The 24,364-nt window shown below is 36.4% G+C and overlaps 1 protein-coding gene and 1 long non-coding RNA gene across 2 annotated transcripts in view; both read left to right on the top strand.

Moving 5' to 3' along the window:
• The window catches only part of LOC127843886 (ankyrin repeat domain-containing protein 27-like), a 300,768-nt gene that overhangs the window by 12,902 nt on the left and 263,502 nt on the right, over nucleotides 1-24,364 (top strand). Inside the window, exons 3-9 of the mRNA XM_052373779.1 lie at nucleotides 2,791-3,266; nucleotides 3,770-3,900; nucleotides 6,641-6,760; nucleotides 19,134-19,229; nucleotides 19,511-19,611; nucleotides 20,077-20,173; nucleotides 21,968-22,054. Coding sequence (XP_052229739.1) covers nucleotides 20,117-20,173; nucleotides 21,968-22,054 — 144 coding nt within the window. The 5' untranslated portion in view covers nucleotides 2,791-3,266; nucleotides 3,770-3,900; nucleotides 6,641-6,760; ... (1 more) ...; nucleotides 19,511-19,611; nucleotides 20,077-20,116. The remainder of the gene's footprint in view (nucleotides 1-2,790; nucleotides 3,267-3,769; nucleotides 3,901-6,640; nucleotides 6,761-19,133; nucleotides 19,230-19,510; nucleotides 19,612-20,076; nucleotides 20,174-21,967; nucleotides 22,055-24,364) is intronic.
• Nucleotides 17,031-18,550, top strand: LOC127843901 (uncharacterized). The gene is made up of 3 exons (XR_008032431.1): nucleotides 17,031-17,117; nucleotides 17,597-17,697; nucleotides 18,205-18,550. It is a non-coding gene; the product is annotated as an uncharacterized LOC127843901 (long non-coding RNA).

Here is a 24,364-nt window from a genome sequence, read left to right as displayed (position 1 = left end):
TATTGATTTTTTATACAAACTGCGTAGCGCAGAGAACATTGAATTCTGTTGATTTCGGTTAAATGTTTCTTTGGTATTTTTAAAACTGTTATATCGCCAACAATTTGATACTTCTTTTAAAGTCAATTCAAATCAAACACGCCGTATCCGTATCGTTACTGATAGAAGTAAAACATAATACCTTGACTTGTATAGTTTTTTTGTTGAGAGACCATCTGAGTAAACGCCGAAAAATATATCCAAACTGTTATTTTTTGTCAATGCCTTTTGGTCCATTACCGCACTTAATTGGCAGCGTCATCCTGTTGTTTCTGTGATTGTCACATCTTTTCACAGTTTGAACACGTACAAAGAGTGCCAATTAGACACTTGAACAAACACTATCACCCGCTGGACAGTACACACTAAATAATCAAATGTTGAGGGTTTTTTTTGTTTTTGGCGTGAAGACCCAGAGAAATGCATGTACATTATACGTCATCATAAATTTATTGAACTCTGCGAACGCTAAGTGCTACGTTGATATACTCGTGTTTTTTTTTTCAGCAAAACAAACACAATGTTTAACGGCTTTAATATATAGGCAATGATGTAATAACAACAAATTATTTACCACGATCTCATAATAACATGTACTTAAAAATAGAACAGTAATGTATTTCCGATTTCCGGCTTATCAAGCATTGTGAATGTATGTACAACGCTCGGAAAGTAACGCAAGTTATCCGCATTGGAGCCTGAAACAGAAAATAAATAAGTATAGCATATTTTAGTCCAAATAATTAGATGTTATCTACCGATTACATTTAACCTTTAAATGAAAGTGTTACTTAAACAATTTCCCGTGTCTTAAGGCGCGAATATTTTGCTTAACACTGTTAAAAAAAGGGCTACACGTTATAATTCTTAATGAAATGCAAAAATAAGTATTAACATTATTAATAACGTCAATTAACACACACGGTAAGATCAAAGTTTAAATGGAAAAATTATATCATATTTCTCGTAAATTACCAAATAATTAGTTTCGTCGAAATCAAATACCATGTAGAGAAACAAGGTATTTATAACCGACCAATGACGAAACACTATGCAACTTTCAATTTACACAGTGCTACACTACATGTATATTGCAACAATATGGAATTTGAACAGTGGTAGTGTATTCGGGCCTGGAATACAACTGATTGTAAGTTTTAATAAACATTCTGCTAATGCAATTAGTTAAATAATGTTTACATGTTGTGTTGAATAATTATTGCATGATCATTCTTCTGCGCTGTTATATTAATTTGGAGCCGTTAAAGCTTCCGACATTACTTCATCACGTTCATGTTGGAACGGGAGTATTTAAGCTAATACGCCCATGGCATACAACAAAAGCTTTATTATTGCGATGTATAATGTACGTGTATACATATATGTTACATGTACATGTAATGTATAGTGTAACCCTTGATGTCAATCTCTTAAAAAGGTGAACCACGGCGGTTCGCGGTGATTCGCGCTGATTGCGTAACAGCGAGATACTTGCGCGATGGTCGCCAAAACATCACCCAAATTTTCTCGTCGCTCGGAATCACCGCAATTTGTCACGTTGCATCGATTGCGGTGATGCGAGAATCGCGGCAAAAATCACGGGTCGCGTAGTGTATTAGTTGTTCTTCATCTCAAACATAGTGTTTTGCGTTAATTGACAAAAACATTAAATTATATCCTAATAACCATGTGATATCCCCTGTTACGGTAATTTCAGTGTTATTTATCATTTTCGCTGCTCATCGCAAACTTCTCGTCTGCTTGCCGCCATCTTGTACGTGTGTAAAAACAGGCGTTAACAATCGGGATTCATCGACTATGGTCGGTATCCTCCGCAATATAGAGAGAGATGTGTGGATAGCAACGTAAAAATGTATTCGGCCACATTCGCGAACATTCGTAAGTCAGTTGTCATTCGGCGAAGAATCGACAAGCTCGATCGGCACTCGTTCTACGAAATGAACGCTTAATGACATTGTAATCTTAATTGCTTAATTGGGAAAATTTTGTTATTTTTGGTGAAATTTTGGTCAGATTTTTGGGAAAAAACGTCATATTTTGCAATTGGCAAGCAGCCCAATATCGGCGGTAATTTTGGGCAAAAAAAATCACTGACCATATCTGTTTTGAACATAATGCTTATTAAATGGACAAAGATTAGCATACTAGATCTAGTTAGGTAAAAGTCGGTGTTAAAAGCTCATGTTAAATAAAATTACGCGTACACGTTACACTGTATTGCCTTCTTCTGATTGGTTCATATTCAAATCGGTTTCATGACATGGCTACAGGTCAGTGATTGGTTTGCGATTTAAGCAGAAGTTTAACTGCAGAATTTATGCCTTTCCAACTTAAATTCGACGATATTTTAGGTAAAAATGGACTTCTGAACTAAAATTGAATGAGTTGGTAATGTTATTTTGCAATTTTACGCAAATCGATGAAAATTTAAACTTTCTGGTTTTCAGCACATTTTTTACTTTTCCCCGATAAGACGTTCCAAAGAATTTAGCCCATATAAAAAGTATCTCTAAATTCTTTGCGCGTCTTATAAATAAGAATAGTATCATTGTATGATGCAGTACATTTTGTATGTGTAGGAATTTATATCTGTGCAAGATGATTTATTGTTTTAACTTGTTTTAATATTAATTATAGTGCTTTGATTCTTGTGTGTATGCGTATTGTTATATACTCTTGAGGGGAACCACACATGTTTTAATAAATGTATGTTGTGTTGTATATTTTCAGAACGTCATCTTCTACTACTGACTTCCTATACAAAAGCTATAAGAATATTGATAATAAAATAAACGGTAACTTGCTTGTTACGAGTAAAAGTTAATTCAAATACCCCGCGTGACAGGAGGTTACATTATCATGTGATAAAAATCAAAATAAATTAAAATATCGAGATAATATAAAAATTATTATGATGATACAGTGTAAGTTCTTTGATGTTTTTCAAAATGTTTACCATCTGCATAAGTGTTGTCATTTTAAGTTAACAGCATAATTACAGTTAGTCAATCACTTGCGGTTAATCAGCAGTTCTGATTAATTTGTATTTAATTTTCCATAATGCCCCAATAAAAACAAAATGATAAGTGTCTAATGTATCCATAAGGTTAAAACTAAATTAACACAGTTTTAGCAAAAAAGCTTTTGTATTATGCTGACAGGGGGGATAAATGCAGCAAAAAGTTAACCGGAACTGATTGAATGAGGTATGTTTTGAAATGTGCATATGGATATAGAAGGCTTTATTATTTTCGAATAATATATTTGCTTATTGAAAACAAATGCCATGACAATGTTTTAAAAAACAAATTTTGTAAGTTGAATGATTTTGAATAATTCTCCGGAGAATGAACAGTATTGAACTTTAATTGGCTATTTTTGAGAAAAAACTGCATATGCCGTCTGGCCTAACCTGTTATCATACAAAATTAATTTTACCATTTATTTTTACATCTTCTCACATTGACACTATATCCAGAAAAAAAAATATTTTGGTCAAAAGAATTAACTTTTTGCCGGGTTATTCTAAACTGGTTGACTGACCGTATTTGCTGTAAAACAATTAATGTTGATGTTCCAGAACCAAAAGAAAATGTAAAAGTCATACAAGAAGAACAGAAACATCTGTTGATTTTGTCAAGTTCCCAGTTTTATAGACCCCAGCAAACACTTCCCCGGAAAATGTTTACCTGTTATCCACACCTTTCAGAATGGGACATACGGTCATAACCAAATGACAATGTCACGTTATGATGAAGACTTGTATGACAATCCTTTTACACAGCCCTCGAGAAGAACTATCATCTGCTTCTTGATCAGGCTTCAAGCAGTCACTTGATTGTAAGTAAATAAGGCCAGAAAAATAAATGTTGTGCTTATAACAGGCTTGGCAAAATTGGAAAAATCTGCTGGTCATCCGGACAGGCATTTCAGAAAATGTGCCGGTCCAGAGAAAATTTAGCCGGACCGAAAAAAACTACACAACTATTAACATTAACATAAACCCTTTATTTTAGCTCAACAAGCCACTGCCAGTGCTTTATCCTTATAAGATAACAGTTTTTTGGTGTTAATCGATTCAAAATATGTAACAGCAGTGCTTTCAACAGGAATTTTTTCAGGTGCCCCAGGGCTTATAGTGGTGGCTTTGGGAGGGATATTCCCTCCTGATGTTGATTTTTTTTTTAATTTAACGTGTCAATTGTAGTGGTGAGTTGATTAATCAGATCGTCGACGTGTCGTCGACGAATTGCTGCTGGCGTGACGATGAGGATGACAATTTTGAGTTGACGAAAAGTTGATGAATTTTTTACCGTACCGATCATTCATTTATTTTTTGACTAGACCATTTCTGTTTACCCCTCAACTGAAACAAGCTGTTTTATTGGATAAAACAACCCCTTTTAAACCAATCAGCGATCGTAATCTGGATGTGTATAGGCAATTCATTCAAGATATCAGTCAGCGAAGAATTTGTTCACTTTTCTAAAAAAATCTAAGAAAAAATCTGAAGTTTGGAATAATTTTAGTGTCAAACTGATCGATTAAACCATGGTATGTTTACTCAAAAAAATAAAACCATGCAAACATTTGATGTTACATGGTTTATTTGTTCAATTTTCCAAGTTCATATAGAAGAAATCCTGGATCATATATACCAGTGCTTTCCACAGGATTTTTGTCAGGCGCCCCGGGGCTACTAGGGGTGGTTCGGGAGGGGTGTATATTATAACCTCATATATGTCTTAATTCATTTCTTACCTATAAAAATCTGCACTCATTATGTTGTGGTTATTTCTATTGTTACATTATCTCAAGAAACTTCTTAATAATGGTGAATACTAGTCATTTATATTTTTATTCAATTGAATTTTGATAATGTTATAAAACATTGTGATTGTATTTTTTTGTTATTTAATAAATTAAGTAGTCAATAAATTATTAACATAAGGTCCATATTTAAGTAGATATTTTCATATTCTTCTTAAAATAATCATTAAAGTTGTTCTTTTAAAATAAAATTACTTTTTAAATATCTGTAATATTATTCACTCTGTACAGGATTTGTTGTTGTTATTGGGGTTTAACGCCGTTTTCAACACAGTAACATTGCAGACACAAGATTTTTCACTTATTCAAACACGAAGCAAGATTGTTTTTGCATTTATTCATTATTAAATCACAAAACACATTAAGAATAGTCATGATAAAGTTCTTTTTGATAAAATATAGCAATATTATGTTAATATCAACAAACAAATGGTTAAAATATTAAAAACTTTTTTTTTGTTAAAAATGCTGATTAATCAATTAATCACTGATTATGGCCTCCGATTAATCGACTCGGTTTTGGGGAACCGATTCTATCCACTAGTCAATTGACGTTCTGTGGTGCGTTATAACTCTAAGAAAAAAGCGTCAAAAGACGTCATTTGGTGCACTATGACTCTACAAGAAAAAAACTCTAGCTATAAATGTCATTTATAAAGACATTTTTGAATAATTGTTTTAAAACTTTCCCGCAAACATAGTAAAATCCCAACTCGAACGATTCCCCACTAAGTGACTTTTTTAATAGATTTGATGAAATATTGCCACTAAACATGTGTAAACCGCTTGATGTAGTGTGTTCTTGTTTATACAACGCTCAATACACCAACGCTTGCTATGCACATGACGCAACATTGTACATGCTGCATAATTTGCATAATAACAGGGCATCTAATTGGTCAAATTATATTTAACTGTCCAATGATATCCATGTAGGCATTATAACAGGGTAAACTAAAGTAAGAAGAAATATCGAAAATAAAATTGTGGTGAATGGACACTAACTTGTACAATGTAAAATGATAACATTTTTGGATGCCTATGACGAGTGCATGTTATAAAGATATCATAAGAACATTGTTTATATTTAATAAACAGCCTTTTTAAAGCCATGCTTCATAAATAAATTCATATTTTAATGCCCTTATCTACTCAAAAAATATGTCAAAACTATCTAGATCTTTATTGTTAGAACGCAGTTTCCGATTTTGCGACTGAGTTTAAAGTAGGTGTTTTGTAACTAGTTTGATTTGCTAATTGTACGTAACAAACTTATTGCAAACATCAAAACAATGGGCGATTTCATTTTCATGAAGTAGTATGGGGTTTGCTCTTCAAATTTTCAACTTTGAAAAAAATATGATTTGTTTGCATTCATTTCACATTTTGCTGGTCGCCAGGACCGACATTCTTGTTAAACCTGCCGGACCAAATGGAAATCTGCCAGTAAGGACCGGCTTCCTGGCAATTTTGCCAAGCCTGTACTATTGATATTGTTGAATCCAGTAGCTCAGATGGGAATGGCTTAAATAAAGGCATTTCATGCGTTGTGGGTTTGATAAAAAGGCATATAAGATGATTTGATTTTTAAATCATCTGAGTAATACTTATTTTGCAATGATTGTGTTTGCAATAATGATACTTAACTCAACTTTGCCTATTGCTAATTATTGCTAAAAACTGAATTATTTACAATTAAATACCTGTATATATTCTGAACAAATCCAGACTTGTTTCTCTTTTCTTTCAGAACTGTATGCCCAAGTATGAGCTGGTTAAAGATGCAAGCTTCACTAAAACAGACTTTGGTGATCACATTTTATTGCCAAGTACAGACCAAGATGACAGTTTCACTTCACTGACCAAGCATGTAAGATTATAGCGAAGTTAGAGCCCACTTGCTTTTTTCGCATCTTACTCAACTATCCTAACTGTTAAATCATTTGCCTTCTTTACTCTTTAAAGTGTGTTCTAAACAATAACCAATTTACCCATCAAAGACTCGAACATATTAGATAAATATCAATCAAGAATGAAATGAACGTTTTGTTCTGTTCTGTTCTGAAGGATTTAAAAGAAGAACAATGGCTGAAAATCTAACACCTTGCAGTAAATGCAATTACCCTTGTCAAATTGGGTGATTGAACCACAACCCCAAATCAAGTAAGTTGTGAAAGTTAATTGGTTGTTTGGCAGGTGGCAATGTAGAGCAATTAGGTTGATTGATTCTGTTTAAAGTGCTTTTAATAGCTGTTAGCGGTTTGGTCGGATCAGTGAGTGTAACCACCATTGAAATATAAGAGGAAAAATAAGAGACTAAAAAAATGGTAGTTGACATATCAAGTTGGTCGTAATGACAAGGTGGTCGTTTACAGAGTGTTTATTGTTCTTGTTTTGTTGTCATTTTTCATTCACATTTCAGCATGTTCAGATTCTTCAAGACAGATCATTTTAGGCAAAGGATACAAAGATGCAAAAGAGGTAAGTACGCAGACACTCCTAGCCAATTTCACTTTTGTGTTGTACAGTACAGTCCGTGCGTTTTCCCCAATTTCCCTCGCTACTCCACGGACACGCCCTCGGAGGGAGATTAAGAACTTCCCGCGATACGCGGAGTTTGCATGATTGGTAACGCCAAGGTTAACGATCGGCAAATTGACACATTGTAATTGTAATTTTTTCCCAATTGGAAAGTAGTGTTTTATGGTACTTTATAAAGAAGAAAAAAATCGTTGGGCATACCACATACAAGGTCTAAATTATAAATAAAGCATTTGAAGAAGAGAGGGCTTATCTGCCTGATCTAATATGTAACATCATTATTATTTGTAGGACATTAATGTATTTGAATTTACCCTGTTTCACATATTTGTTCCCAGGCAGAATTGCTTTTACCCTTGAAGATGTTTTTGAAATGTTTTACCTTGTAGCTTTGGGAATGTGTGACCAGTCATGCCCCTTTTTAACACTGGCATAGTTTTCAGGTATTTTCATTAACTGGTGATTTAATCTCTGGCTGAAGGGCCATCATGGACCTCTCGTTTTTGAGAAATATAATGGTAACAAGTCACTTCCTCTTGACTTGTATCTTTGTATAGGTAGCCATCTTGTTGGAAGAGACATTTTACAACAGCAAAGATGAGAGTTACCGTGTTCTGTGTGTGTCAGAGGTCTTCAACAGAGCTGTGGAAACAGGTATGGGAGACATTAATTTAGCCACGTTCTACAAAACTGGGCTTAATGCATGTGCGCAAAGTGTCATCACAGATTACCTTGTGTAGTCTTCACAGGCTAATCTGGGAAGACACTCTCTGCTTTAATGGAATTTTGTGTTTAAAGGAAGTCTCTTCTAAAATAAAATTCCAGTCTTGGCAGAAAGTGTTGTCCCTTATTAATCTGTGCAGACTACACAGGCCAATCTGGGATGACACATTTTACCCATGCATTTAGCCAGGACGTATTGGCCAGATCGTTACCCCTTAGGTTGATAAAAAGAATGACCGGTGCTTTATTTAACAGCATTTTTTTATACTCGACTGAATGCCGGAACTGCGCCAATGTCATTCCGCGCATGCCCCACCAACCGTCGGGGTTTTTATGCCTCCGGTAAGAGGGCATATAGTGATCGGACTGTCCGTCTGTCCATCTTTCCGTCACACTTTGCGTTTTGGTTTCGAAAAATGCTCATAACTTCTATATCCCTTGAGATATAACCTTCATATTTGGTATGCATGTGTATATGGACAAGGCCTTTCCATAATCACACAAATTTTGACCCCTTTGACCTTGACCTTGAACTTAGGGTCCGCGTTTAGGTTTCGAAATCTGCGTTTAGGTTTCGAAAAATGCTCATAACTTCTATCAAGCGTTTATAGGGGGCATAAGTCCTCCTATGGTGACAGCTCTTGTTCATTCATCATTAGCAAATTGAAGTCATAGTTATGCCCAAATATCAATGTATGCCGTTTGTTAAATATAAAATTGAACTTAATTTATTAAGCATTTAGATTATTAACTATTAACATTAAAAGTAATCGGTTGTTTTGATTGCACATTTTTACGCCCCGGATCGAAAGATCTGGGGTTGTTTTTCGATCTGGGGTATATTGTTTTTGACCTGTCAGTCTGTCTGACATTCATTCATTCATTCATTGTGTGTGTCCCAAAACTTTAACCTTGGTTAAAGTTTTGCAATAACATCTCATGTTTTTAAATCCAATATGTATTTAATCTTTAATAAGAGAATACAAAGATTTTCAGATTATAATAATAACTGTTCAATTTTAATAAAATACACTGTCTTACGACAGAAGCTATTGGTTGATTGCTTGCGAATTAGGATGGGAACTGACCAATTGGAGGCCATGTCTCAAAACGACAAGCAGCAAAAAGTGATGATCCTGGATAATCAAGCTGTGGAACAAATCCAAAAAGGTGTGTCTAATTGTTGATTGTATGGGTTTTTAGGCGTCAGGTAGGGTGACATATAGCAGTTGAACTGTCCATCAGTGTGTCAGTCTGTCTGTCCGTTAGGGCAGTCACGATACGCCGTGAGCGTACCGCGGTATATCGTGGTACGGCAACACTGTATCGCGGTACGTACCGCGATATTTTACAGAATATGTATCTGTGAAGAAAACAGCAGAATAACAAGTTTTACACACTTTATTAAACTCAATAATCAGAAAACACTGGTATCATAGTATGACTAGAAACTGTAAAAGAAACTGTAATAAACTTGATAGAAGTAGTCATTGTAATTGTTATTGTTATTCGCGTCTTTTTCTAAAATGTCCGCCATGTTGTTTACAATAGCTGTGACTACAATCTGTGTAAATCGAACGCTTCAAGGGCATGTTTAAAATGCGGAGTCAGCAGGCCCAGTATTGAAAATCCATAGCGTTTTGACTCTTCCTCGACTTATTCATAATCTTAAGATAACATGATTCGGAAGTGCCATGCTTTGAACGATCAATATACCAAAGAAAGAAACTAAGAAATAGAGTAAACATCTTTTGGATAATTATGAACTTATTTGCAAAGGAAATCTGTCTCAAATTCCAAAAAAGGTACGGACCCATACATCGCCGTATTTTAAACGTGAAAGTTAAACATCTACCAGTGGAAGCGCTTGCTTGACCTAGATATGAACGGATTATTTATTTAGCCTGTTTGAATCGCTGCTACAGTTTTCAAAACCATATCTATATCAAAATAATTATGTAATATATTTATATCTGTGCTAATATAATAATATTAACAAAACCGGTGCGGCAACGCCGTACCGCGTAGCGATTTTTTTCACGACATGCACCGCGATATACCGATATACCGGTGAATCGTGACAGCCCTACTGTCCGTCCAAAAACTTTTATGGCCATAACTTTTTCACTATTGAAGATAGCAACTTGATATTTGGCATGCATGTGAATCTCACGGAGCTGCACATTTTGAGTGGTGGAAGTTCAAGGTAAAGGTCATCCTTCAAGGTCAAAGGTAATTTTTTTTTTTTTTTTTTTTTTTTTTCAAAGCGGCGCAATAGGAGTCATTGTGTTTCTGACGAACACATCTCTTGTTGATGTTTACTTCAGCTTCTACTGTCTTTTGTATGAGAATTGTGTTTGTTAAAAGCTATTTTACCGTTCAAACTACTTGTCCTTTCTTTAGAATAGCTTTAAACATGCGCATTCGGGATGAAACTTTCAGGGAATTTTTTGTTAAAAGGTGGTCTCTTCGAATAAAATAATCCAGTGTTGGCAGCCTGTGTTGTCCCTGGTTAACTTGTGGGAAAGGCACGGGCTACTGTGGGAGAACACTATGCAAGTGCATTAAGCCCAGTTTTTGCAGAACACCGATCATATAGATGACTAGATGTCTTAACTCTTTTCAGGCAAGATAATGCCATCTCTCTTAGGGGAGGGGTTTCACCTGCAAGAGACTGTCACCCAAATGATAGGGTTGTGTAAGCATGTCTTACGAAACAAGGTCAAGGGTCAGCAAGTCATAGGTAAGTGCCCTTTTTAAATTCATTAAAATTAACTCGGTCTGTTGTGAATTGAAGCCTGTATATAGTTGTTTATCATATATGTTTTTTATGCCCCCCAAGGAGGGCATATAGTGATTGGATCGTCCGTCCATCTGTCTTTCCGTCTGTCCTTCCGTCACACTTTGCGTTTAGGTTTCGCATTTAGGTTTCGAAAAATGCTCATAACTTCTATGTCCTTTCACATAGCAACTTGATATTTGGCATGCATGTGTATCTCATGGAGCTGCACATTTTGAGTGGTGAAAGGTAAAGGTCAAGGTCATTCTTCAAGGTCAAGGTAAAAAAACATGTATCAAACTGAAAGCGGCGCAGTAGTGGGCATTGTGTTTGTGACAAACACATCTCTTGTTGTAATTATGTCGATTCTGTTTAACTATTATCATATGTGTTTTCTAACAATTATTCAATATAAGATCATCATATTCATGCTGAAAATACAATTAAATATGCACAATGTAATGTTTACCAAAAAACATCATATATGGGAACATTAATTTTAACCTTGAGGGGGCATTCATAGCTATTTTACAAACAACAATTTGTTTCAGTAATAGAACTTTCAATGTGAAATATGTCATCAAAATGACTCAACCCATTATTTAAAGTAAAATTTCAAAGTTTTTGTTATGCCCCCGGATCGAAAGATCGAGGGCATATTGTTTTTGGCCTGTCTGTCCGTCTAACATTCATTTATTCATTCATTCATTGTGTGTGTCCCAAAACGTTAACCTTGGTTAAAGTTTTACAATAACTTTTGCATTATTGAAGATAGCAACTTGATATTTGGCATGCATGCGTATCTCCTGGAGCTGCACATTTTGAGTGGTGAAAGGTCATAGATCAAATATATGGCTTCAAAGCGGTGCAATAGGGAACATTGTGTTTCTGACAAACACATCTCTTGGTAGTATTGAATAGCATTTTTCTGGACTTCATCAATGCATGTAGTGCAGAGAACATTTGGCTGGCGTAAATGCAAATGAGGCATACTTTTCTCAGAGAAATTTTCCTAATTTTTTTTTAAGTCAAGATTTAAACTGGGAGTTCACAGGTATGATTCTTTAGATCTCTACAAAAAAGAAACCAAGTTATGGTTATTTACAAGAAAGGAATGTACTCGAAAGCGTTTAAATAAACCTTAGGTTGTTAATTCGATAAAGCTAAACTAAATAGTTTGCAGAAAGTTAAGATTACTTTAAAGAGCTCTGTTTTACAGGAAGTGCCAAAACCAAGGAGAATCTTGACCAGTTGTTGCTGACTTTCTGCATAGACTATCAGAAGTTCTCAGGATCTGTCACTCCTGCACTTGTGGTACAGGACCTGATTGCTCCAATTTGTAGCGGCCAGTTTAAGAATGTTTTTGAATCAAGTTATTTATTTGACTTTATTGTTATCATTTTAATGTATTGGTCTTCTTTTAGTTGACATATGTGTTAGTAAACAAATTAAAAAATTAAGTAAAATTCCATTGGATTGGAAGGGTTTGAGAAAGCGTAGTGAAGCCAACCCTTGAATAGAGTCCGTTTGATGTAGCTTTCTGCTAAACTTTTAAAACATTTAAAACAGTTACTTTACAAACAAAAACGTTATTATCAATAGTGAAAAAGTGTCCCTTCTGTTAGTGAAACTATTAAAAACTATAGGGGATATATTTTGAAGCTGTTTGAAAACAAATACAATCGGGTATAAACAGCTTTGCCCCTTACCTTTTGGGGAATGACACGAGATCTGGTCTAATGGGGGAAATTAGCCCTGTTTATTATATAATATGGATTCAAAAAAGGTTCAAATACATGTATCAGATATGGGAATGGTACTGTTTACTGGTACCATATTAATAGAGAGGGAAATCGCTGGATTCATATTTTTAAGCTATTTCCAAATATCAATAGATGAAGTTCCAATGTTCTAAGGAAATTCATTATCAAAAACACATAAACAGATAGGTGTTTTGAAGGATTGAATATAATGGTCATCATTCAATAAATTAGACTTCTCAAGTTCATTGATCATAAAACGCTGGGTTTTTCTTCTACTTCAGGATTTGGTGTCTGGTCAGGTGACGAGAGCCATGCAGTTGGACAGTCTGGTGGTAATAATTTATGTCTACAATACAGGAACAACAAGTTACTGAACTTTTTTCTTAGTTGTCGGAACCATTTTATATGAATTGAATTTTCCGGATGTTTTATTTTGTTTCATTTTTTTGTTTTTGTTAATAAGACTATAGCATCATCTTTAAAACAGCAAACAGTGTCTAATTTTGTTTTAGATTGCCCAGATCAATTAGACTATAGTGAATATCAAGACCTGCATACAGATTTAAACTTTTCTTTTTTATAACTCATTTGTGAGACAAATATCAGGCTTTTATAAAGTCCAGTTAAGGTTTGGTTAAGTTCTGAAACATGGCATCTTCATCTGCTACTTTTTGTTTCACAGAACGTAGTGAAAACAATTTTCCTTTTTATCAGAACGTTAATTAAATGATAATTAAAAAGCATGTGATTTAGAAGATCTGACACTTGTTCCTATGTCATATTAAACTTATCCAGGAAATGTGTTAGTAAGCTTGCAAATGGTTGGCTTTTTAACAAAATTCCTGATCTTGTATAATAAAATGTGGTATGGAGTGACAATTTGTCTAAGATCTTATGTATATGTTAGCTTTTTTAAATATGGGAATTAGCAGTTCTTGATGTCTTTTAGCTCACCTGTACATGCAGTGTTCATGGTGAGCTTTTGTAATGAATTGAAATTATTTGTATGCCCCCAAAGAAAGGCATATAGTGATCGGACCGTCCGTCTGTCTGTCTGTCTGTCATTCCGTCACACTTTGCGTTTAGGTTTTGCGTTTATGTTTCGAAAAATGCTCATAACTTTTATGTCAATTCAGATAGCAACTTGATATTTGGCATGCATGTGTATCACATGGAGCTGCACATTTTGAGTGGTGAAAGGTCAAGGTCATCCTTCAAGGTCAAATGTCAAATATATGGCGTCTGTCTGTCCGAAAACTTTAACATTGGCCATTACTTTTTCACTATTGAAGATAGCAACTTGATATTTGGCATGCATGTGCATCTCACGGAGCTGCACATTTTGAGTGGTGAAAGGTGAAGGTGAAGGTCATCCTTCAAGATCAAATGTCTAATATATGGCGTCTGTCCGTCCGTCCGTCCAAAACAGGGTTGGCATATTGACCGGTCAAATGAGTATTGAAAAACAATTTAATAGTTACTTCTTACTTGTTTCCTTTCTGTATTAAGAGGGTTTTTTTCCCTTTCATATTTAAAAGTTCAATTGGTATTCAAATGAATAAACAATCAACGTTCTTGATTTTGCCAACAAATAATGTTTTCCAATTGTGTGTCTACTCTTCTTTTAAATTATTTGTATGCCCCCCTTCGAAGAAGAGGGGGTATATTGCTTTGCTCATGTCGGTCGGTCCGTCCGTCCACCAGGTGGTTGTCATACGATAACTCAAGAACGCTTGGGCCTAGGATCATGAAACTTCGTAGGTACATTGATCATGACTTGCAGATGACCCCTATTGATTTTGAGGTCACTAGGTCAAAGGTCAAGGTCACGGTGACTCGAAATAGTAAAATGGTTTTTGAATGATAACTCAAGAATGCATACGCGGCCAACAGGGCACACTCTGAGCAATATTACTGAAGCAACTGGTCTGTAATCCTAAATCTATAATTATCAGTCCAATGAAACATCATCCTTTTAGTAAAATACACTGGATAAGTAAAAATATTACCAGAATATGAGATTTTTTGTATATTTTGTATATTCAATATTGTGTTTATGTTTAATTTTGTTGATTAATATAAATATAAGCAGGACAGGGGAGGTAATACACTCTTATATACAAGGGAAACAATGCAATAAGTTTACATTTATTGTTACAACATTTGCCTCCCTTGTAATATATTAAATTTTACCCAAATGTAAAGGCTTACTGCATTTTTTGTAATGCATACTACTACTACTACTACTACTACTACTGCTGCTGCTGCTGCTTACTGCTACTACTTACGACGACGACGGACGACGACGACGACGACGGACGACGGGACGGACGACGACGACGACGACGACAGACGACGGAAGACGCGACGACGACGACGACGCCGACGGAACGAGACGACGACGACGACGACGACGACGGACGACGACGACGACGACGACGACGAGGACGACGACGACGACGACGACGAGACGGCGAAGACGACGGACACTACACCAACCAAAACCCCAACCCCTCTCCACCCCACACCACCCACCCACCCACCCCACCCACCACCACCACCCACCACCACCACCACCACCGTTCACAGTGACAAAAAGCGTATTCACACAATGGCTGCTACTACAACTTATAGCCCATATAGGGGGGCGTGCATGTTTTACAAACAGCCCTTGTTTGTTTTAATAATTATTTCTTAATATGTTTTTCATTTTTATATCAATGGAAAATAAAAGATTTTTTCACTATTTTGTTTTAAAAGTATTTAAAGAAATCAATGCAAGAATACATGACAAGTAAGGATCATGTCAAAAAGGTGCCATTTAAGGCCATATCATCAGTTTTGGGTACCCCAACCTGTATAGGTTAGAAGACTGTTAGACGACTGTGGGGACAGTGGGGCATTAGGAACAACTCATACACAGTAATTGACTGGTTCAGGTTCCTGTTGAATCAAGCACAGAATTATCTGAGCATTCATAATTCATTAGAATTAAAAAAAAAAGTTTCAACCAGAAAAATCCATTTGACCAACTTTGACTAATTTGCAAATTTTGAGAGATTGGCCTACAAATTGCATGAACAGGAATAAAATAGTGGGTATTAATAGCTTAAGACATTGTTGGCAACATGTCTGTTTAATTTATATTATCAATATTGTTTAATTAGGCATGGAATATAAATCAAAATTGGGGGTAAAGTTCAATCGACCGGTAATGACCACTTCGGGAGTATTGACCGGGGCGGTTTTAACCGGTAAAAACCGCTGGTTAAAACCGCGGATAACCTGTAAAAACCGCCGGTTAAAACCGGGGGTGGTCGATTGGTGCCAACCCTGGTCCAAAAACTTTAACATGCCTTTAACTTTTTCACCAGTGCTCCAGATAACATGCGTAAAGGCGTAAAAACGAATTAAATTTCTTAAATAATGATTTAGATTTAAAATCTTTGCGTTAAGTTACGCATTGAAAAAATAAAACATGAATTCAAAATTTTCGAACGTGCGTTAATCTTCCAGTAGCAAATTATATAGGTTACATTACACTAAATCATTGTGTATCCCTCCGTGGTCCATTCGAAAGAAGTGCCTATTTCTAAAGAGTTCCTTTTCTCTTCTTGAATATAAGCCATTTAACAATGTGAGACATGTCTTTTGTGGTTATTTGTAATATCCTGTATGTGTCTGGAGTACTTTGATGCCTTGGATTGGAAGCTAACTTAAAAGATGAACTTTCGAGGGTGTGTTTTCTATTGTGTGGGGCTTTTGTCGAAATTAGGATTCCGAAACACGTTTTTCTACGGTGGGTTCATTCGACAGCGATTTACTTTGTTAGAAATTGCGAGACGGTATGTTTTTGACTGCAATTATTGGAAGATGACAGATCCATCTTCAAAATGATACCAGGTTCGAAAAAATTGATACGTCGTAAAGGCAAGAAAATGCTGTGAAAGTTGTCAGTTTTATAATGGGACCCTATGGGAATCGGAATTAGTGTAATATAACCTTTAAAAAGCACATTTACTGCAATGGCAAGGTCACATGGATTCGTCTGCAAGCGAGACAAGTAGAAAATGAATTTTAATGAATGTTTTTATGATTTGGGTGCTAAAATAGATGAGAGATGTCAATATTTTGGTCCAAATGGATGTTTAAGGTGGTTTTGGACTGTTCCGGATGGGTGGGGGACCTGGTATGGACAAGTAAGGGTAACATTTCCAACAAATCTAACATATAATTATTATTATGTCCATAGATTGAAGTTTCAGGTGGAGAGCAAGATGAAAAATATGCCAAATTACATGCATGCAACCCATTTATGCCATTTTTCTCGTTGTAGGCCTGACCATTTGTCCTTGAGCCGCAGATGGTCAACAATCCGCTAGCTGTCTTGCTCTGACTGGTGCACTGGACATGATTTCAATGTGAGTCATCATACTGATTGTTTAATTAACACATGAATTTCAGTTTGTTTGTTAAAGTACTAACTTAGCTGTGTATTTACAGTGGACGTAGTGGTGCGGTGCATGAGGTAGACCAGGTATTTCTATATATACACTGTGTTTACAGAATTGCGACCAGTGGAGCAACATAGCTGATGAGTTAATAGCACTAGTTCTTCAGACAAATAACTTTATTTTCAACCTATAAAGCATATTTAGCTGTAGGTGGGGCCATTAAGCTGTAAGATCTGGCTTTGGTTCTGTTAAGCCCTTAGAGTAATGAATTTCAGAGTGAAGACCATAGCGCCTTTTCCTAGTCAAGTATCGGGCAGCTGTATGTCTTTTCAGAAATGCACATGTCTTCTTTAGCATGTCATTGTGTTTGCTTTTAATAAGATAGGCAATAAACTCATAACCTTTAGACAAATGAGCATCTGTAAACTCAGATTTCACTATTTCAGAGTCAGCCAGACCATGATTGAGCTTAAGGATTGTGCTGCGGATGCGGCCTGTGCAGTTCCGGGAGAAAGTCAATGTTTTGGGCAATGCGGTCTGGTATCGGGTAAGCACTATTGAAAGCCTCACACTTTTGGAGGGTCTGAAGCCTTGTGCTGTCAATGCGATCTGGTTCAAGTACAATTAGAATGCATTCTTAAAGCAGTACTTCATCAGATATGGTTATCTCAAGCTTTCAGTTCTTGGGCAGATATGACTTCGATTTGTTTTTGCTAGCAGATCCCCTACAGGCCAAACTATGCGTTAAGCACTATTTTCCACAGCAACCCTTGCAGACAGAAAAACAATACTTGAAATTACTTCTGGCATTTAATTTCTAATTTCCTTCATATCTCTTTTGTATGTTTGTTTGCTCTTTTTAACTCTGACATGCCATCTTGCTCACATTGATGGAGCATACCTGTTTTTGTTTAGAGCCAAGTCCCCAGCTGCTCGAGTTTGCCGTGTCAATAATGAGAAAGCCATGGCATGATGTCTCCTCTATGTGTTTCCTTATCTCAGTGTTGAACATAATTGCCAGTTTCTGGGGCCTAAACATTTTATTTTATTAAAGGTCTGGATGATCCTTGCCTGACTGCGGGTTTGTGTACACCTCAATCCGACTCGGTGTCCTGAACAGAGGCCTCAGTGGTGCAGCGCTTGTGGACGATCCATCAACATCCTGAAAGGTCAACACTTAACCAAGCTGGAAAAATTGATCCTGATAGTCATCCCCAGGTAGTGGAATGAATGTACACTGAACTACAAAGGAATCACACCCAAATGACTTTCCTGCCACGACATTAGTGTGGCCCCTCGCGTAGGAATTCCTTAGCAAACATGCTCTTTTGCATGGTGACTGTGGGCATTTTTACAAAACTTAAGCTTTCAACACTGGATTTTAAAGAGAATACTTAATAAAATGTATTGAATCCAGTAGCTCAGATGGGTATGGCTTAAATAAAGGCATTTCATGCGTTGTGGGTTTGATAAAAAGGCATATAAGATGATTTGATTTTTAATCATCTGAGTAATACTTATTTTGCAATGATTGTGTTTGCAAAAATGATACTTAACTCAACTTTGCTTATAGCTAATTATTACTAAAAACTGAATTATTTACAATTAAATACCTGTATATATTCTGAACAAATCCAGACTTGTTTCTCTATTATTTCAGAACTGTATGCCCAAGTATGAGCTGGTTAAAGATGCAAGCTTCACTAAAACAGACTTTGGTGACCACATTTTATTGCCAAGTACAGACCAAGATTACAGTTTCACTTCACTGACCAAGCATGTAAGATTATAGCAAAGTTAGAGCCCACTTGCTTTTTTCGCATCTTACTCAACTATCTTAACTGTTAAATTATTCGCCGTCTTTAATCTTTAAAGTGTGTTCTAAACAATACATGTAACCAATTTACCCATCAAAGACTCGAACATATTAGATAAATATCAATCAAGAATGAAATGAACATTTTGTTCTGTTCTGTTCTGAAGGATTAAAAAGAAGAACAATGGCTGAAAATCTAACACCTTGCAGTGGATGCAATTACCCTTGTCAAATTGGGTGATTGAACCACAACCCCAAATCAAGTAAGTTGTGAAAGTTATTGGTCGTTTGGCAGGTGGCAATTAAGAGCAGTTAGGTTGATTGATTCTGTTTAAAGTGATTTTAATAGCTGTTAGCGGTTTGGTCGGACCAGTGAGTGTAACCACCATTGAAATATAAGAGGTAAAATAAGAGACTGAAAAATGGTAGTATACATATCAAGTTGGTCGTAATGACAAGGTGGTCGTTTACAGAGTGTTTATTGTTTTTGTACGCAGCCAATTTCACTGCTTTCATATACATGTATCATTTTTCTGTTGTACAGTACAGTCCACGCGTTTTCCCCAATTTCCCTCGCTACTCCACGGACACGGCCTCGGAAGGGAGATTAAGCACTTCCTGCGATACGCGGAGTTTGCATGATTGGTACCGCCGAGGTCAACGATCGGCAAATTGACACATTGTAATTTTTTCCCGATTGGAAAGTAGTGTTTTATGGTACTTTATAAAGAAGAAAAAAATCGTTGGGCATACCACATACAAGGTCTAAATTATAAATAAAGCATTTGAAGAAGAGAGGGCTTATCTGCCTGATCTCATATGTAACATCATTATTATTTGTGGGACATTAATGTATTTGAATTTACCCTGTTTCACAATATTTGTTCCCAGGCAGAATTGTTTTTACCCTTTAAGATGTTTTTGAAATGTTTTACCTTGTAGCTTTGGGAATGTGGGATCAGTCATGCCCCTTTTTAACACTGGCATAGTTTTCAGGTATTTTCATTAACTGGTGATTTAATCTCTGGCTGAAGGGCCATCATGGACCACTCGTTTTTGAGAAATATAATGGTAACAAGTCACTTCCTCTTGACTTATGTCTTTGTATAGGTAGCCATCTTGTTTCAAGAGACATTTTACAACAGCAAAGATGAGAGTTACCGTGTTCTGTGTGTGTCAGAGGTCTTCAACAGAGCTGTGGAAACAGGTATGGGAGACATTAATTTAGCCACGTTCTACAAAACTGAGCTTAATGCATGTGCGCAAAGTGTCATCACAGATTACCTTGTGTAGTCTTCACAGGCTAATCTGGGAAGACACTCTCTGCTTTAATGGAATTTTGTGTTTAAAGGAAGTCTCTTCTAAAATAAAATTCCAGTCTTGGCAGAAAGTGTTGTCCCTTATTAATCTGTGCAGACTACACAGGCCAATCTGGGATGACACATTTCACACATGCATTTAGCCAGGACGTATAGGCCAGATCGTTACCCCTTAGGTTGATATAAAGAATGACCGGTGCTTTATTTAACAGCATTTTTGACTCAACTGAATGCCGGAACTGCGCCAATGTCATTCCGCGCATGCCCCACCAACCGTCGGGGTTTTTATGCCCCCGGTAGGAGGGCATATAGTGATCGGACTGTCCGTCTGTCCATCTTTCCGTCACACTTTGCGTTTAGGTTTCGAAAAATGCTCATAACTTTTATATCCCTTGAGGTATAACCTTCATATATGGTGACAGCTCTGGTTTCAGGTTGCTCTTGCCTGTCTGCCAATACGCAGACTGCACAGGCTAATCTGGGATGACACATTACACACATGCAATAAGCCTGGTTTTCACAGAACGCGACGTCTTTAATTCCATCCTCAAATCAACATGAGAACAGCCGATGGGGGAAATGATCTTTATTTCCAATGTTTGGAATATTAATTCATTTGCAGTATACAGGGTGGTCAAATCTTATGCATGTTTGAAAATGCTATTTGCAATTTGTTACTAACGCTTGATTGGTCATTGTAGGCTTGGGAACTACTTAAATGTACCCTTAAGTATACTTTAATTTACCCAGGTACTCTAAAGTATACTTAAATGTATCCCAGGTACGGAAAATATACTAAACATATCCGGGAATTCAAACGCTAAATTTGCTGTTGTCGGCTAAAAGGAAATCAAATTAATTATGTTCATATTTATGATAATAATCTGTAAAATTGCCTCTATATTATCGAAACTCCTACTTTAAAAAATGTTTTGTTTAAAGAGAATTTTGTTTAGTATTCTGTATCGCGTTTAACGATATTGAATTTAGTGGGAAATAAAACTGTGGTACTAAATTGGTATACTTAAGAGTACCAGGGATACATTTAAGTAGTACCCGAGCAGACAATGACCAATCAAGGGTTACTAACGCAATTTTAAATAGTGCATTTTCTTTTATTCCATACTTGTCTATTCATGCTCTGGAACAATAAGAATATTTTATTCTATTATCAATTATTTGTGTTCCCTGGAATGAAGAAGAGGATCATCAGTGTATACTGCATACTTTTAAAGAAACTTTCAAAGGGAAAAAGGCCTTTAATCGGCATATGTTATTTAAGTTGGAAAACCATTTGCTGTTATCACTTACCTATTAGTATGGTAATTGTTATGCCCCCCTTCGAAGAAGAGGGAGTATATTGCTTTGCTCATGTCGGTCTGTCGGTCGGTCGGTCTGTCCACCAGGTGGTTGTCAGACGATAACTCAAGAACGCTTGGGCCTATGATCATGAAACTTGAAAGATAGATTGATCATGACTCGCAGATGACCCCTATTTATTTCCAGGTTATTAGGTCAAAGGTCAAGGTCGTGATGACCCGAAATAGTAAAATGGTTTCCGGATGATAACTGAAGAACGCTTATTCCTAGGATCATGAAACTTGATAGGTAGAATGATCATGACTCGCAGATGACCCCTATTGATTTTCAGGTCACTAGTTAATTACTTAGTTGCTTTCCAGGCGATGCAAACAAATCTTCTGCCCCTGACTATTCCAGACTGCCGACCAGTTATAACGAGTTCTATCAACTTCTGTGGGGTCAGCAAGGTACGCAAAAGAGTTATAAGCCATGCTCTGTGAAAATTGAGCTAAATGCATGTGCTTAAAGTGTCATTACAGATTAGCCTGTGCAGTCCGCACAGGCTAATCAGTTACTACACTTTCTGCTTTTATGGTATTTTTTGTTTACAAAAAGTTTCTTAGCAAAAATCCAGTTTAGGCGGAAAGTGTCGTCCCTGATTTGCATGTGTGGACTGCACAGGCTAATCTGGGACAACACTTTACGCTCATTCATTAAACCCCCTTTTCACAGAGCACGGCTTATATAAGACATAAAAGTGGAACATAATGTTGAATCTTTAAGTTGCCTATGGATTTTCAAGTGATCTGGTTCTTGTTTGATTTTTAGCTCGACTATTATATATGAAATATATATAGTGGAGCTATCCTACTCACCCCGGCATCGGTGTCTGCGTTAGCGTCTGCGTTCAAATGTTAAAGTTTTGGTACTACCCCAAATATTTTCTTAATCCCTTGACATATTGCTTTCATATGTTGCATACTTGTTTACCAACATGACCTCAACATATAAACAAGAGCAGACAACTCTATCAAGCATTTTGTCATAATTATTGCCCCTTTTATACTTAAAATATGCATATTATTGATAAATCTATGTTAAAGATTGCGTACTACCCCAAATATTTCCTATATCCTTTGACATATTGCTTGTATATGTTGCATACTCGTTTACCAACATGACCCCAACCTATAAACAATAGCAGACCACTGGATCAAGCATTTTGACATAATTATGGCCCCTTTTACACTTAGATAATTGAACATTTTGCTTAAATTGCCATAACTTCTTTATTTATGATCACATTTTATTATTACTTTGACAAACAACACTTACCTAAATTCCACAATGGATTCCACCCAAACAATAACCCACACCCCTACCGAGAATCCCTCCCCCCCAACCTCCCCCCCCCCATTTTTTTTTAAACATCATCTAATAAATTACCACACCCCACATTATACCCTTCCCCTCTCACCCCCTACCCCCCCTCCCCCCTAATTTTTTTTTTACATCATCTAATAAATTACCACACCCCACATTATACCCCCCTCTCACCCCCCCTACCCCCTCCCCCTCCCCAAAAATAAATAATTGTTCTGTTCCTTTTTTATTTTTGAATGATCGTCTAATAAATTATTGAATATGAACTATTTCCCCATGATGGCTTACGTTATACTGTCAAGCACTCGAATAGTCTAGCGCGCTGTCCACTGACAGCTCTTGTTTAATGACCTTGTCAAATACATTTACTAGACAATAATAATTATTATTGATTTTTGTTCTGTTTTCAAAATCAAACTGCAAAACTGGCATCAATGTATTGTGCTAATCTTATTGATGATATTTTGATGCCCCCTTTCGAAGAAAAGGGGGCATATAGTGATCCGACTGTCCATCTGTCTGTTTGTCTGTCCGTCTTTCCATCACACACTTTGCGTTAAGGTTTCGAAAAATGCTCATAACTTCTTTGTCCCTTGAGATATAACCTTCATATTTGGTATGCATGTGTATTTGAACAAGGCTGTTCCATACGCACACATTTTGTTACCCCTGTGACGTTGACCTTGAACTTGGGGTCCACGTTTAGGTTTCGAAATCTGCGTTCAGGTTTCGAAAAATGCTCTTAACTTATATGTCCCTTGAGATATAACCTTCATATTTGGTATTCATGTGTATATGGACAAGGCCTTTCCATAAGCACACAAATTTTGACCCCTGTGACCTTGACCTTGAAGTTAGGGTCCGCGTTTAGGTTTTGAAATCTGCTTTTACGTTTTGAAAAATGTTCATAACTTCTATGTCCCTTGAGATATAACCATCATATTTGGTATGCATGTTTACATGGACAAGGTCTTTCCATACTCACACAAATGTTGACCCCTGTTACCTTGACCTTGAACATAGGGTCCGCATTTAGGTTTCGAAATCTGCGTTTTGGTTTGGAAAAAAATACTCATAACTTCTATCAAGCGTTTATAGGGGCATAAGTCATCCTATGGTGACAGCTCTTGTTCATTCATCATTAGCAAATTGAAGTCATTGTTATGCCCAAATATCAATGTATGCCGTTTGTTAAATATGAAATTGAACTTAATTTATTAGCCAGCCTATAGAGGTCCGCTGTGGTATTTAGATTGTTAACATTGAAAGTAATTTGGTTGTTTTGATTGCAAATTTTTACGCCCCCGGATAGAAAGATCTGGGGTATATTGTTTTTGGCCTGTCAGTTTGTCTGTCATTCATTCATTTATCCATTGTGTGTGTCCTAAAACTTT

This window comes from Dreissena polymorpha, chromosome 9 (assembly GCF_020536995.1).
Source record: "Dreissena polymorpha isolate Duluth1 chromosome 9, UMN_Dpol_1.0, whole genome shotgun sequence".
Taxonomy (NCBI): Eukaryota; Metazoa; Mollusca; class Bivalvia; order Myida; family Dreissenidae; genus Dreissena; species Dreissena polymorpha.
Note: the sequence above shows the minus strand (reverse complement) of the source record. Positions and strands in the feature narration are given on the sequence as shown.